General features: G+C 61.4%; 1 protein-coding gene across 1 annotated transcript; it reads right to left on the minus strand.

The window, feature by feature from the left end:
• Positions 1–1,126: 1,126 nt before the first annotated feature.
• On the minus strand, positions 1,127–11,043 carry LOC119089395 (uncharacterized). The gene is made up of 5 exons (XM_037212062.1): positions 11,012–11,043; positions 6,373–6,601; positions 5,623–5,859; positions 4,046–4,069; positions 1,127–3,733 (listed from the first exon to the last, which is right to left on the minus strand). The coding sequence occupies exons 1-5, from the start codon at positions 11,041–11,043 to the stop codon at positions 1,127–1,129; spliced, it is 3,129 nt and encodes a 1,042-aa protein (XP_037067957.1).
• Positions 11,044–14,906: the final 3,863 nt, after the last annotated feature.

The raw sequence follows: 14,906 nt of genomic DNA on the forward strand, positions 1-14,906 counted from the left end.
GTCAGTTTTTACGGCGGAATTAGTTGCAATCTCCAAGGCGATATGTTTCATCGAAGTGGGTGAAGAATCTTCACACGCCATTTTTACAGATTCACTGAGCAGTCTCTCTGCACTGAAGTCTTTTTATCCATCATGTCCCCTTTTACAGGACATTTTATCACGCCTGACACAATTGAATCGGGTTGGAAAGAGAGTTGCACTATGCTGGATCCCTAGTCACGTCGGTATCGTGGGCAACGAACTGGCTGATGCCGCTGCTAAGCGAGCAGCGGTAGCACCATATACCCGGTTTTTGCCTATCCCTGCCAGAGATTTTTACCCTGCAGTCAAGACCTTCCTGAGAAGCAGATTGCAGCGCTGTTGGGACCAGGTGGGGGGCAATAAGCTCAGGGCAATAAAGACAGAGTTGGGCTTGTGGTCGTCATGCTCTCGCAGTGTGCGGTGGGAAGAGGTGGTTTTATGCAGGCTGCGCATTGGGCATACCTATGCCACCCATGGCCATCTGTTACATGGAGCCGACAGACCCCTATGCCAGCGGTGTGGAGCCGTCCTGACTGTCCATCATGTCATTATATCATGTCCATGCCTCTTCGAAGAACGACGACGTCACTTTGGTTCACAGGCTTCGACCCTGACGATAAACGATGTGCTCGGTGACAGTTCCTCATTTCTTGGTCCCAAACAGCTCTTTTCGTTTTTAAAAGATATTGATTTTCAAGTCATTTTCACACCGTACTAATTAACAGCATAGTTATGGGCGCAAAATGACCACTGCAGTCGACGCGCCCGAAAACTCCAATGAACAACAACAAAGAACAGATCAGATAATAATCAGCACGCCACGCACGCAAAACACACGGGGGAGGGGGAACAATGGGGGACATCTCACGGTAATTGTCATTTCATTGCACTAATACACGGATCAAATACAAATCAGTGGTGCCCACACGGTGGGCATATAACACTAAGGGAGAGGGGGGAGGGGAATCGCGATACAGTGATAACACACACAGATCAAATAAAACACTGGGGCAAGGGGAGGGGCGGCAGGCCGGCCGGCGGCCCATTGGTGGCTGCGGCGACACGGCGGCACAGCAGCCGGCCAGGCGGGGGGCAATCCACGACGTCACGAGGTAGAGAGCGACGCCGCTGAGGAGAACGCTGTGGAGGTGGAGGTGGTGAAGGCGGGCACCCTGACGTCACAGCGGCCACGGGCGGTGGCCACTGACCATTCGTATTGGCGGACTCCGGTGACGTGCTCCACGTACACGTCCCGGGACCACCGCAGGGTGTCGCTCACCATGAGCTTGCGCATCAGTCGGGCGTACACCCGGCTGACACGCAGGTGGCGCAGCGTCTCCTCGTTGCCGCGGTACCAGGTGCCGAGCGAGTCAATCACCAGGGCATGCACGGAGGCATGCTTGCCCTGGCGTCGGAGCTCGGTCACCAGGCCCGCGTACTTGGCCACCTTCTCGTCGCCGGCGGCGCGCAGGGCAGCCAGCCGGTTCTCAAACGAGACTGTGACGTCCACAAGAGATACGTGGGCGCCACGGGTGACCACCAGGTCAGGCCGAAGGGCCGACTCGGTGCCGGGCACACGGCGGTTCACCCGCACGTCGGTGCCGGCAAACCGAGGCACGGCCTTCTCCAGGCGCGCCAGGATGGCGTTGTGGCTCCGCTGCAGTGCCGCGCTGTGGGGCCGGCAGTGGTTGAGCACGTGCGGCAGGGTCTCCTTGGCATAGCCACAGCGCCGACAGCGCCGATCACCGGCGCCGCGACGGTACCCGTTCAGGGGCACGAGACCGAGCCGAGCACGGTGCACAAACCGCCACTCGGCAAACCGGGTGAAGCTCCCATTATACATATAATGCGAGCTCACCGGCTGAGACGCCACGCACTCCATCACGCGTCCCTGATGGGGCTTGGCGACCAGGTCGCTCAAGGCCCGCATCCGCAGGGCGTTGCGGAGCGCCTTGCTCTCGCCGCGCGCCTCCACCGCAGTGGGGCCGACGCGCAGCTCCGGGACGGGATGGGCGGCGTGCCATGCCACGGGCACAGACGAGGCGAGTGCCCGGGTGGCGACACGCGCGCGGCTGAACCGCGACGAGACATCACCGCCGTCGCGCATGCGCTCGCCATTCAAGTAGGCGGCCATGTCGGCCGGCGTCGGAGGCCGGCCGACCCTGCGCCGCACGACGCGCGTGAGCTCGGCGGCGGCCAGCTCGGCGACCAGGGGGTCACGCGAGCGCAGCAGCTGCACGCTGGCGGCCAGGAGAAGAACATCGGCCTCGCTGCCCAGCTCAGTCAGGCCGACGCCGCCCGTGGACGACGGCGCATACAAGTAGCCGTTGGTGGCGCTCAACGGCACGCCCAGCACACCCTTGACGCGCCACCGCAGCGCCTTGTCGAAGGCGCGCAGGGGCGTCTTGGGCAGCACGCCCAGGCGCAGGCAGTGCGTCAGCCGCGGCACGATGAACGTGCGCACGGCGTCAAGCTTCTGCCACGGCGCCAGGGCGCTGTCCAGCAGGCGGAACGCATCGCGTCGGGTGGCAGCGAGCACGTCCAGTGGCGGCTCCGAGAGCCGGGTGTGGCCCACCGGACGGCCCAGGTACCGGTACGAACACGCACGTTCCACCACCGGCAAAGGCGCGCCGCTGAGAGTCACGGCGGGCGGGGCGGCTCCCACCGACAGCAGGCCTGACTTGCGCGGGTTGGGCTCCAGGGAGCACCACCCGCACACGGCCTCTAGCACCCGGAGGGCCGGAGCGACGGCAGCGGCTGACGGCACAATCAACGCCAGATCGTCAGCGTAGGCCAGGCAGCGCACGTCCGACTGGCGGAGCGCGCGCAGCACCGGCTCCATTGCGATGTTGAAAAGTAAGCCGCTCAGGGGACAGCCCTGGCGGACGCCACACCGCGTCTGCACGGGGTCTGACAGCCCCGCTGCGAGCCTGTACTGGGTGCACGATCCTTCGTACAGGTCACGCACGGCTCGTAGGGCCTCGGGCGACAGCCCAAACCGCTCCAGCGCCTCCCAGAGGAGGGCGTGCGGCACCGAACCGAAAGCGTTGGTGAGGTCAACAAAGACAATGTGACACTCCTCACCAGCCCGACGTGCGTCGTTGACGGCGCACTGCAGCACGAAGTTGTGCTCGAGCACGCCGTCGAACGATCTGAACGCTTTCTGCTGGGCCGACAGCACATCGCCAGCGTCCGCCCAGGCGGCAAGGCGGTCGGCCCACACGCCGGCGTAGAGCTTGGCGACCGTCCTCGCCAGCGCGATGGGACGCCAGCTGGTCGCCAGGGTCGGGTCGCCGCCCTCGTGGAGCAGGACGGTCTGCGACGCCTTCCACGCCTCCGGAACCCGGCAGGCGCGGCGGCACAGTTCAAACGCCTCGCGTAGCAGCAGGCAGCCGGGGTCGAGGGCACGCCAGGCTGCGTACCGCAGACCGTCATCTCCCGGGGCAGTGTTGGCAGCCCGGCGCAGACGGAGCTCCACCTCACCGTGGGTGATGGGAGCCGTCAGGTGAGGGTGCTCTGGCGCCGGCGGCAGGTCGGGCACGCACGATGGACGCTCGTCCCACGAGAAGAGCGGCACCTCGTCCGGGGCGAAGTGGGCCGCCAGGTCGGCGAACGCCACCTCGCACCTGGGCGACTCCTCAGCGAGGATGCGGCGCACCGCGCAATCACGGTTCGCACGGTACAGCCGCTGGAGCCGGCTGGCCTCCTCCGGCTCGTGGCGCGGAGCGTGCCACGGGCGCCGGTGATCCTCGGCCGCCGGAGCAGCGTCGCCGTCAGTGGGCTCGCCGGCCGGAGCCGCCCGGCCGCCAGCACGTATCGCAGGGCCGCCGGCCGCGGGGGCGGAGCCATCGGCCCGGGAGGCGGAGCCACCACCCCGGGAGGCGGAGTCAGAGCCCCGAGCGGCCGGCGGACGGCGGGCGCGCTGCCGGCCGTGAAACTCTTCGTTGAGGGCGGCCGCCCGCGTACACATGGCCCCGACGGCCGCCTCAACCAGTGGCCAGTCAGCGCCACTGTCCCTCAGTGCCTCCAGCTCCTCGAGGAACTCCTCCTGCAGGGGGGAGCGGCGCCGCTGAGAGGGAGGGGCCGTCGGGGGTGTGTCGCCCGTGCCCGGCACGGGCGGAGACGGAGGAGGAGACGGGGGCGGCGACGGGTCACGTCCCCGGCCACCACCACGCCCACCCCGGGCACCGCGGCCACGGCCAGAACCCCGGGCCCCACGACCCGAGCCGCGGCCAGAGCCACGTCCGGCACCGCCGGACCCCCCACCACGGCCGGGGCCGCCACGCCCACGGGCAGACCGGTCGGCCGGAGCCGGGGTCGGGGAGGCGCGGACCCGACCACGAGGGGCCGGGACCGGAGCCGGGGCCGGAGCAGCGGCCGGGGTGCGGACCCGACCGCGAGGGGCCGGGACCGGAACCGGAGCCAGAGCGGCGGCCGGAACACGAGCCAGAGCCCGGACCGGGGCACAGGCCGCGGCCGGAGCGCGGGACGGAGCACGGGCCGAAGCCGCGGCCGGGGGCGGGGCGGGGGCGGGGGCCAGGGGGCGAGCCGGAGTGCGAGCCCGGCCACAGGACGGGGCGCCAGCCCGACCACGAGGAGGCGCCGGGGCCGGAGCCCGAGCCGGGGCACGGGCCGGGGCCGCAGCGCGGGCCGGGGCATGAGCCGCGCCCGGAGGCGGGGCGGCAGCGGGGGCCAGGGGGCGGGCCGGGGCGCGAGCCGGGCCACGGGACGGAGCCCCAGCCCGGCCACCGGAAGGCGCCGGGGTCGGAGCCCGGGCCGGGGCACGAGCCGGGGCCGCAACGCGGGCCGGAGCACGAGCCGCGCCCGAAGGCTGGACGGCAGCGGGGGCAGGGGGGCGGGCCGGAACGCGAGCCGGGCAACGAAACGGGAGGGCGCCCCCGCTGCGAACGAAGGCGCGTCAGCCGCAGCCACCGGGCAGGGGTTGGGAGTCACCGTGCACGGACAAGACACATCATGTTCGCGAACACCACGTCGCACCGGCGTACCGTCCGGCCACAGCGCATCCCCCGCCGGGGCACTACGCAGCGCCTCGGCGTAGGAGCGCAGACGGCGGCCGGGCGCCGGCGCCGGGCAGTGTGCACTTACAGTAGGCATCGGGAGCCCGGGGCTCCGCGGCGATGGTGTCGGCCGCTGGCTCACTGTCGCGTCCGGCGCGGGCGACGCCGCCACAGCACCGGGGTTCCGCGATGCGGGCATCGGCGCCGGCGGTCCACATGTGGTGACCGGTGTCGGGAGTCCGGGGCTCCGCGGCGAAGGTGTCGGCAGGCGGCTCACGGTCGCGGCCGGCGCGGGCGACACCGCCGCAGCCCCCGGGCTCCGTGGCGCGGGCGTCGGCACCGGTGACGCGGCCACCAGCTCAGGGCTCCGCGGTGCGGGTGTCGGCCGCGCACACACTACCGACAACGGCGCGGGCGGCACTACGCGCGGTGCGGCACATCGCAACGCGGCGCGGGCAGGCGGCACGCTGCCACCAGCGGTGCTCGGCACCGCGGCCCCACTCGCTCCGGCCACGGCTACCGGCGGGCGACGCACCGCTCCGGCCACCGAGGCCAACACTCCACCGCGAGCCACCGCACCGACCAGAGCTGGCGAGAGCAGGGCCGGCAGGGTGGCGGGCGCCGGCGACACCGAGGCGCTGCGCGCGGACGATGGCGAGGACCTCGGCGCTGGTGTAGGGTCGAGCGCCGCCAGCGGCGTGTCCTCCCACGGCCTGTCAAAACGCAGGAGGCCGGGCGGTGGTGGCGGCGTCAGCGGAGACAGCTCCAGGTCCCACGCCGGCTCCGGCACGGCCGGCGAGAGGCGGGCGTACGGCGACCTCTGGGTCAGCGGCGATGGAGATGGCGAGGCGCCGCGAGATAGCTGGCCGTCGGGGACCTCCGAGACAAGGCTGACGTCGTCAGCAAGGCCCGCCGCCGCCGGCGACTCGTCCGGCATCACCGGCGGCGTGGGCAGTGCGGACGCCCCGCCAGGCGACCCCGCCGCCGGCGAGTCCGGCGACGACGACGCCAGCCGCCGGCGGCGGGCGCGCGCAGCATGGCGGGGCGTCACGAAGTCCGCCGCGGAGGGCCGGTGCGGCGCGTCGACGTCTTCGGTGTCTTCCAGGCGGCGGCCCCCGGAGCCATCCCCCGCACGGCTGCGGCCGCCGTCGCCCCGGCATCGGGCCCGGTGGCATCGGGCCCGGTGATTACGGAGCCCGATGTTGGTAGTGAAGGATCGGCCGCAGCCGGCACAGCGATGCGGCAGGTCGGGCCGCATCTCCTCCGGGGGCGCCGCCCAGCAGTGGTGCGTCGACGGTCGCCGCGGCAGGCAGGCGCGGCATCCCACACACACCCACGTGGTGCGGCGGGGGCGCAGGTCGTGGCTGCGGGCGAGGTGGCGACACAGGCTGGCCCGCTGCTGCACGGACCCCGTGCCGCTATACTGCGTTCGGCAGCTGGCGATGGGGCACCTCGCGTGCGCGGGCAGCGGGTACGGCAGCACCAGCTCCTCGTCCCGCTGCACCGGCTGGCCGCGCACTGCCTCCACGGCCGACCGGAACACTGACGTCGCCATCAGGTCGCTGGCAGATGCGCGCCACGAAGTCGACGGCCTTAGTGACGCGGTGACGCGCGGGCGGGCGACCGGCGAAAACACACAGGGCGCAAGTTCAAATTTCGCGCCAAAACCAACGGCAACTGCCAACTCCTATGTTGAAACGGGAACGTGGGAACCCTATCAAAATAGGCGAAGGCAGAAGACCGGAAGTACGCGCGAAAAACTTACCTCGCGCTCCTGTGGTCCACCGTCGTCCACCCGCGGCGTCCCGGCGTCCCGCGGCGTCCCCGGCGTCCACGCGGCGCGGCGTCCACGGCGGCTTCCACCTGGTCCGGCGTCTTCGGTGTCCACTTGCATTGCACGTCCGACGTCCACGCGGGCGATCGTGGCCACGGCGTTCCCGGGCACGGCAGTACTGCGCAGCGTCCAGAGATGGCGGTAGTACTGCGTAAAAAAATACCAACACCGAGTCGCGCGATAAAAAGGTGTTTATATCGCGCCGAAATTCCCGGCCTTTGGCTCAGATTCACAGGTGTAACTACTACTGTACTGCAATTTGTACTACTGCAATTTGTACTGTACTACAATTTGATCTTAGCCAAAAGGCCGAGAAGCGATGCAGATGCAATTGCAAAACGTGCATTTGTGTCGTGCCGGCCGCTGCCGGTCTGCAAGGCCGGCGCGCACGCGCCTGGCTCCATGCGCCGGGTCGACGAGAGATTAGCGACCGACGGCGAGCAGTGCTCACCCCGCCGCGCATTGGCACCAACTCAGATGACACTTTGCAGGGCATCTTGCTGTCACTTGAGTCGTGCGCGCCTTCTCCGTTGGTCGAGACGCGCGCGCGGTTGCGTCGGAACACTGGCGCGCGACAGGAGGTCGCCGACGGTTCGCGCCCTTGGAGCGGTGGCCTGTGCGCTGTTCATCACATCACCCGACTGGCAATCGCCGATCACGTGACCATACACCGTTCACGTGACAGCACACCGTCACTATCAATAGGTGCCCAGCGTCGGCGAGAGGCAGAACACGCGCTCGCACCGCGTCTGTGGACACGCAACTGACGCCGGCACGCGCGTCGCTACGGTCGAAAACGGTCCGGCGGCCGCTAGTGCCAGCACGGCCGCTAGATGGCTGTCGCGCCGGGCGCCGAATGAGCAGTCGGCTTGGCCGTCGCGGGCCTGGCGCTGGTGGCGCGTCCCCGTGCAGTTGACGGGCTGTGCTGTCGACTTGTTGCAAGTTGTGTGCGGCGTCGCGCCGCGTCACGTGGTAGAGCGCGGCCGCGCTTCGGAGGCGAAGACGCCCATGCAGCCGAGCAATGCCGCCAGGCCGGCGAGGGCGCACGGCCTCCGGCTGCCGGGCCCGTGCGCTGGAGCAGGGCAGACAGCCGACCATTGGCCGGCCCGCAGGCGATGTGTGAATGCCACGCGCCCGACAGAGCCATCTAGCCGTGGGGTGCGCAAAGTTGTTATGCACAGCCGGCGGCCATGGTCATTGTCAGGCGTTTGGTATATGTGGCGTTGGCTTGTACAACCATGTGATGCGTTGGCATTGCATGTTGCCGGCCTGACGGCACGCGCTGTTGGTGACATGGCATCGGCCGTCGGCCGGCCGAGAAGGCGCACGCGGCTCAAGTGGCAATAAGATGCCCTGCAAGGTGTCAGCTGAGCTGGTGCCAATGCGCGGCGGGATGAGCACTGCTCGCCGTCGTTCGCTAGTCGCTCGTCGACCCGGCGCACGGAGCCAGGCGCGTGCGCGCCGGCCATGCAGACCGGCAGCGGCCGGCGCGCTATAAATGCACGTGTTGCAGCTGCTTCTGCAGGCCGCGACACAAGCTCTCGTCGACCCATTCGGCGGCCACACACCCGTCTGGCACGACCCCAGCAAGTGGCTTGCTCCTTTTGCGGCTCTCAGCCAAGGAGTCCTTTTTTCGCATCGTCGTTCTCGTCGCTTTTTCCGCTCGTACTAGCTCCAAACACACCTTTCCGCTTAGTTTTTGTTGTTTCCTTCTCGCTCCCCTAATATGGGGAAGCGAAGCAAGCGCAAGAAGGATGATACTGAAACGGACTCGAACTCGGCCTCTGACCTTGATAATGCCCTGGATGTAGACGACGGAAGTGGCGCCAGCCCCGCTTTGGCTGCCACTTCATCTGATGACCCTCACGCGCCCCAGGCTATGACCGTTGGTACGCACACTTCCACCGCGGTGGGTGGACAGCAGATTCCGTCTCCGTCAACGCCCCCGGTTCCGACCCTCGCTCGTCCTTGACCACTCCGGTGCCTGCTCGCCCTGATGCTGACCCTCTCTCGACAATGACCAGTGTTCGCCTGCCTTCTGAGCCAATTCTGGATCCTCTCGGATCGTACGTTGTCGTCCAACCTTGTGATGAAGATGTGTCGTTTCGAAAGATCAACGTTTTTGGCCATCAAAGCAAATCAAAGCTATCTGCGTTCCATGCGAACTCAAAATTGAAGCACCAGCAAACGGATCACTCATCATTGAAACAACAACTCGCGCACAAACCAAGGCCCTACTCAAAACAGCTGAATTTTGCGGCAAACAAGTAAAAGTCTCCCTGCACCATGCCAGAAACACCAGTGAGGGCACCATCTTCGCGCCTGAACTCCCGCTTCATGACGGAGGACGAGATCCTAGCGGAGCTCAGAGATGAGCAAGTTTGCCATGTCCGTCGGCTGACGACTTTCAGAGATGGTCAGCGTCACGACACCAGCCTGCTTGTTATCACCTTTGGTACCACCCGACTTCCAGATTCGCTCACCGCTGGTTACCTTCGTTATAAAGTAAGAGTATTCATTCCAAATCCACTCAGGTGTTTTAAATGTCAACGGTTCGGACACGGCAGCAAGTACTGCAAACAGAGTGCCAGATGCTTGAAGTGCGGCGAGACTCCTCACGAGGGATCTGCCTGCACATCACCCCAGAAATGCCTGAGCTGTGGAAGTGCTTATCACGCCGCCAACTCTTCTCAGTGTCCCACGTGGAAAAAAGAAAAAGAAATTTGTTCTGAAAAGGCAAAGACAGGTGTGTCGTACCCCGAAGCACGGCGCACCGTTGAATCTAAAATGTCGTCGCAGTCCAGCAAAACATATGTACAAGTAGCAAAAGCCACGATGGCCACATGTGCAACACAGACCGACCCTATCACCCATCTGCCTCCCCTGAAACTTCTCAACCTTCGCCCCTCGGTTTCAGTTGAGTCAACTACACAGACCCAGACGAAAAATGCCGTTGAGTCGCCCCTGGCTGGACGTTCGGATGCCCAGGCGCCCGTGCACCCCCGCCCCCAGGTCGGCCGGCGTTCCAGCCCGCCGGCTGTGAGTGATTCACGTGTGGGTCAGGCCGTCCGGCGTTCTAGCCCCCCGGCTATGAACAGTCGGCGGCCCGGACCCTCTGGCTACCACACAAACATCACCTCCCCTTCCCCCACCACAACACCTGTCGAAACACGCACGAACGAAGACCGCCGGTCCCGTCCACCGGTGAGGGTGGCGATGGGATGGCCTAGATCTGTTTCGTTCGGGCGATTCCCACCAACCGGTGGGAATGGATCCCTTTATCACTAAATGCCTTTCATCTTACAGTGGAATTGTCGCGGTCTCATTTCAAAATGGTCCGAAATGAAAGCACTTTTTGCCGTACTAACTCCAATCATCATTGCCGTACAGGAAACATGGTTTCGTCCCACCGACACATATAACCTTAAAATGCCAAATTACCCGTTATATCGATGTGACGCGATGGACGGTAAGCGTCGCCAAGGTGGGGTGGTGCTGTACATCAGTCAAAGTTAACACACACGCCACTCACTCTTAACACACCTCTTCAGGCTGTTGCATGTTCAGTTCGACTGCATGGTCGTACCATCGATATATGCTCAATATACACTACACCAAATTATAATAATACGGAGCTCTTACGGCAACTTGACCAACTCGTTGCTCAATTTCAAAACCCTTTTCTCATCCTCGGCGATCTCAACGCTCACAGTCCAGCGTGGAGTAACGGCACCCAAGCCGTTAATCGCCGAGGACATTTGGTTGAAGATTTTATTGATACACACAACTTCAGTCCTGTTAAACAAAGAAAATAACACTTACCACCACTTACCCACTGATACAGAAACCACCATCGACCTGTCGCTGTGCTCCCCTCATTAGCGACACACTTTGATTTGACTGTTGAGGGAGATATACACGACAGCGACCATTTTTCAGCTAAACTTTACACCACTTTTGATCCAACTGCTGACGAAGTTTCTAAATTCACACCCCGCTGGAATTTACGAAAAGCAGACTGGGCCAAATATCAAGAACTTTGTTATGTGAACCGAGACTGTTATGAATCACCAGAGCAGGGTGTTGACCTTATTACACATATTATTCATGCTGCAGCGACCGCGACAATTCCACTGACCAAAACTCCACCACGCCGCATTCCAGTACCATGGTGGACGACCGAAGTTAAGAATGCTATTGTACGTCGGAAACGTGCTTTCCACTGCTTTCGTCGCCACCATGATGTACTTCATCCTCTTCCCCGAAATTATGAGCGTGCTCGAACCAGACGAATTATAAGGAGTGTCGAACGCCATTTTTGGCAAGCACACATCCAACAGCTCACTGCTGCTGCTCCCCTAAGCCAACTATGGGGACTGGTTCGAGTTCATTGCCCACTTTACGCATTAATAACCAAATCATTTCGGCAACACCTCTTATCACCAATGCTCTTGCTGAAATTCTTTCTCAGTGTAGTTCATCCGGAAATTACCGACTAGGATTTGTGGAAACTGCGCAAGCCCGTTTTCGTTTACATACTGATTGTTTTGTTTCCGATAACACCGAAGACTATAATAAAGACGCCTGGAAAGACACCATCATTATTCCACTTGCAAAGCCAGGAAAAGACACCAAACATCCATCAAATTATCGTCCCATTGCACATACCAGCTGTCTAGGAAAACTTTTTGAGCGGATGGTTGCGAAGCGAATCTCTTGGATTGTAGAACGAGACTGCCTGCTTACAAAAAATCAATGTGGTCTCCGACACAATCGTAGCACAACAGACCATGTCATCAGACTTGAAACTGACATCAGACGTTCATTTAAACATCGACACGACACAACTGCTGTATTCCTGGATATTAGCCGAACCTACGACATGGTCTTTAAACCTGCACTAATTTTCAAGCTCCATCAGTTAGGGTTTAAAGGCCATTTGGCACATTATCTTATTGGGTTTCTTTCCGGCATCAGACCATTTCGTGCAGATCCGCCGTTTCGTGCAGATCGTGCAGATCGTGGGATGCAGATCCGCCGTTTCCGACACTCACCATCTAGAGAACGGCCTCCCATAAGGGAGCTGTATCTCACCGATTCTTTTTAATTTTGTGATAAACGATTTATTTGACTCATTACCATCGGGTACTTCCTCTTCACTTTTTGCGGATGATAGCGCCATCTGGTGCTCAGACGCTGAATATGACCATTCGCTGCCACGGCTCCAAGCCGCCCTAAACAAGGTGCAGCAGTGGTCAGAGCGATACAGGTTCCGCTTCTCCGCTCCCACATCTGCAGTTATGATTTTCGGCAAAAATATGCGTGGTACTCCCAAATTTCGGCTTCGACTAGATAGACACCACATTCCTTTCGTTTCTTCTTTCAAATTTCTTGGCATCGTACTTGACCCCAGATTATCGATGCGGCAGCACCTGGAGCATGTTCGCTCCAAATGCCTAAAAAGACTAAATTTCTTTAGATGCATTTCCGGGTCAACATACGGTGCCGACCGCCAATCGTTATTACGTCTATACAAATCCTTAGTTCTTCCCATCATTGAATATGGCTCCGTGGTATATGCAGGAGGCAGCCAACACACTCTCAAACCACAATCCACCAAACAAAATATGTTTTTGCGAGTTGCCCAAGGAGCTCTGCGTACTTCCCCGATTTCAGCGCTTGAAGTGGACCCTCATGTTATGCCTCTTGCCCTCCGACGAATGGAACACACATTGAGATACATCACAAAAGTGCGACAAAATCCCAGTCACCCAGCATTTAAATCCATGCATGTCTTACCTCACATGCACCATAACTACGTAGGACCGACAGAACGTCGCTCAGGACATACAATAGCATCTCGAACCACTATCTACTGTACCACTCTTCAGTTTACTTTACCGCCTTCTTCCATGCCACCTGCTTTAATAGTACCACCATGGCAGTTAGCCCCTCGGAAAGTTTTGTTTCTTTTTGATGATCCCAAACACATTTTCACAACAAGTTATGTTCAACAAACATTTAATCGTCTAATTGTCAACAATCAAAATAGCAGCTTTATTTACACCGATGGCTCCAAGGCCAATAACCACACCGGATGTGCAGTTATTTCCACTGAACATTACCATTAAAACTGTTGGTTACCGGATGGCACCTCAGTATACTTGGCTGAATTATTTGCTCTTTTCCTTGCATTGCAACACATTCAACAACACACCCAGAAAACGAAGACAATAGTGATTTGTTCGGATTCAAAGACAGCTGTGCAATCTCTTATGGACCCAGACTTCACACACCACCTCCTTGTTAAGATCGGCAATCTCTATCATACGTTACATACACAGGATATGAAGATCAAATTTCTATGGATTCCAGGACATACAGGCATCATGGGCAATGAACGGGCTGACCAACTAGCCAAGGAAGCTTTGACAAACCAGCACATCATGGTTATCCCTGCTGATCATGCATCTACAAAACATTCCATTCGGACAATGACAAAACATTTTTGGCAACAACAATTGACCGATGCTACCCGAAAACAACTTCATGATATCAAACCAGACATTACCCCTTGGCCATCAACGCATCGTAAAGACCGTCTGGAGGAGAAGGTCCTGCCCGTTTACGAATCGGACACACTACATCCACACATAGTTACATATACTTAAGTCAACCTCGTCCTCACTGTCAGCCGTGCGATCATTCACTTTCGGTTAAACATATTGTTATTGAGTGCACAAAATATCAACTGCACCGCAACGATATACAGGCTTTTTGTCGTAATCAAAATATCGAGTTTTCTTTAAGAAACGTCCTTGGCGATGACCATCCTGAACTGCTTAACATTGTCTTTAACTTCCTCAGACTTGCCGGTTTGCTTCAAGCTTTGTAAATGTCAATAAACGTACACTTTTCTTCACATACATAATTACACCAATTTAAAATAACATCATCCAGGCGTGAAATGGTCTGAACAGGCCGAAACGCCTCAAACAAATAAATGAAAAATGAAAATGAAAATGCTTCTGCATCGCTTCTCGGCCTTTTGACTAATATCAAAGTGTAGTAGGCGGTGTGGGAAGGGACGGCCGGCTCGGGCCGGCCGCCCGGCGCGCGCAGGGAGCACTGGGGCACTCACCGGCGACGGGGCAGGTGATGTGGCGTCTGGCGTCGTCGGTGAGGCCCTCCGCGGCGGGCGGACCTGCCAGGTGGAGGCCGGCTCGTTGAAGGGCGTTGCCCAGCCGGGCCAGCGGTGATGGGCGGCGTGGTGTCCCCGCTGGTGGCGGCTCCGGCGTCGCTGACGGCGGCCGCCGGCCGGTGAGGAGGCCGGCGACTCGCTCGAGTCGCTCGCCGAGCCAAGACTGCGGTGAGTCCGGGGGCGAGCCGGCGGCAGCAGGTGGCCGCTGCGGAGACGCCCCCGGTGGGGTCCCGGCTGGCTGCAGCCCGAGGTCGACGGTCCGGGCCGGCTCGGTGTCGGGCAGACGCGGGCAGCGGGCTCGGTGGTTGAGCAGCCCGCGCCGCGTCGTGAAGGTGGCCCGGCACCACGGACAGACGTGCGGCAGTTCGCCGCCGGCCGCCCGCCGGGCCCGGACCGGCAACGTGCAGCGATGCCGGGAAGGCCGCGCGGTGAGTTGTTGCCGGCACCCGGCGCCGACCCACGGCGTGTTGGTCAACCCTACCGTCCAGCTCCGGCTGCCGCCCCGGGACGGGAGACGCCGGGCGGCTGGGCTGACTTGTGACGGGCAACGCCATCTCTCGGACGGGATGAGGCGCCGACTAGCGGGCCGCCGGCGAAGCACGGAAAGCGCGAGAAGTGTTCGCGCCAAAACCACGGCAGCCGCCAACTCCTATTTAGGGCAGGAACACGGGGCTCCCGACCTAAACAGGGGAAGGGCGGAAGGCCGGAAGTCGGCACGTGCACTTACCTCTCGTCCTGTGCTCACCCGCGACCCGTCCGACGACTGGCTCGTAGTTTCCGTCGTCGCTGACCTTGAGTAGTTGAGCTGCTGGCCGCCAGGCGTCACCACCTG

Source organism: Pollicipes pollicipes, unplaced genomic scaffold (assembly GCF_011947565.3).
Source record: "Pollicipes pollicipes isolate AB1234 unplaced genomic scaffold, Ppol_2.1 Scaffold_3087;HRSCAF=3621_pilon_pilon_pilon, whole genome shotgun sequence".
In the NCBI taxonomy this organism is placed as follows: Eukaryota; Metazoa; Arthropoda; class Thecostraca; order Pollicipedomorpha; family Pollicipedidae; genus Pollicipes; species Pollicipes pollicipes.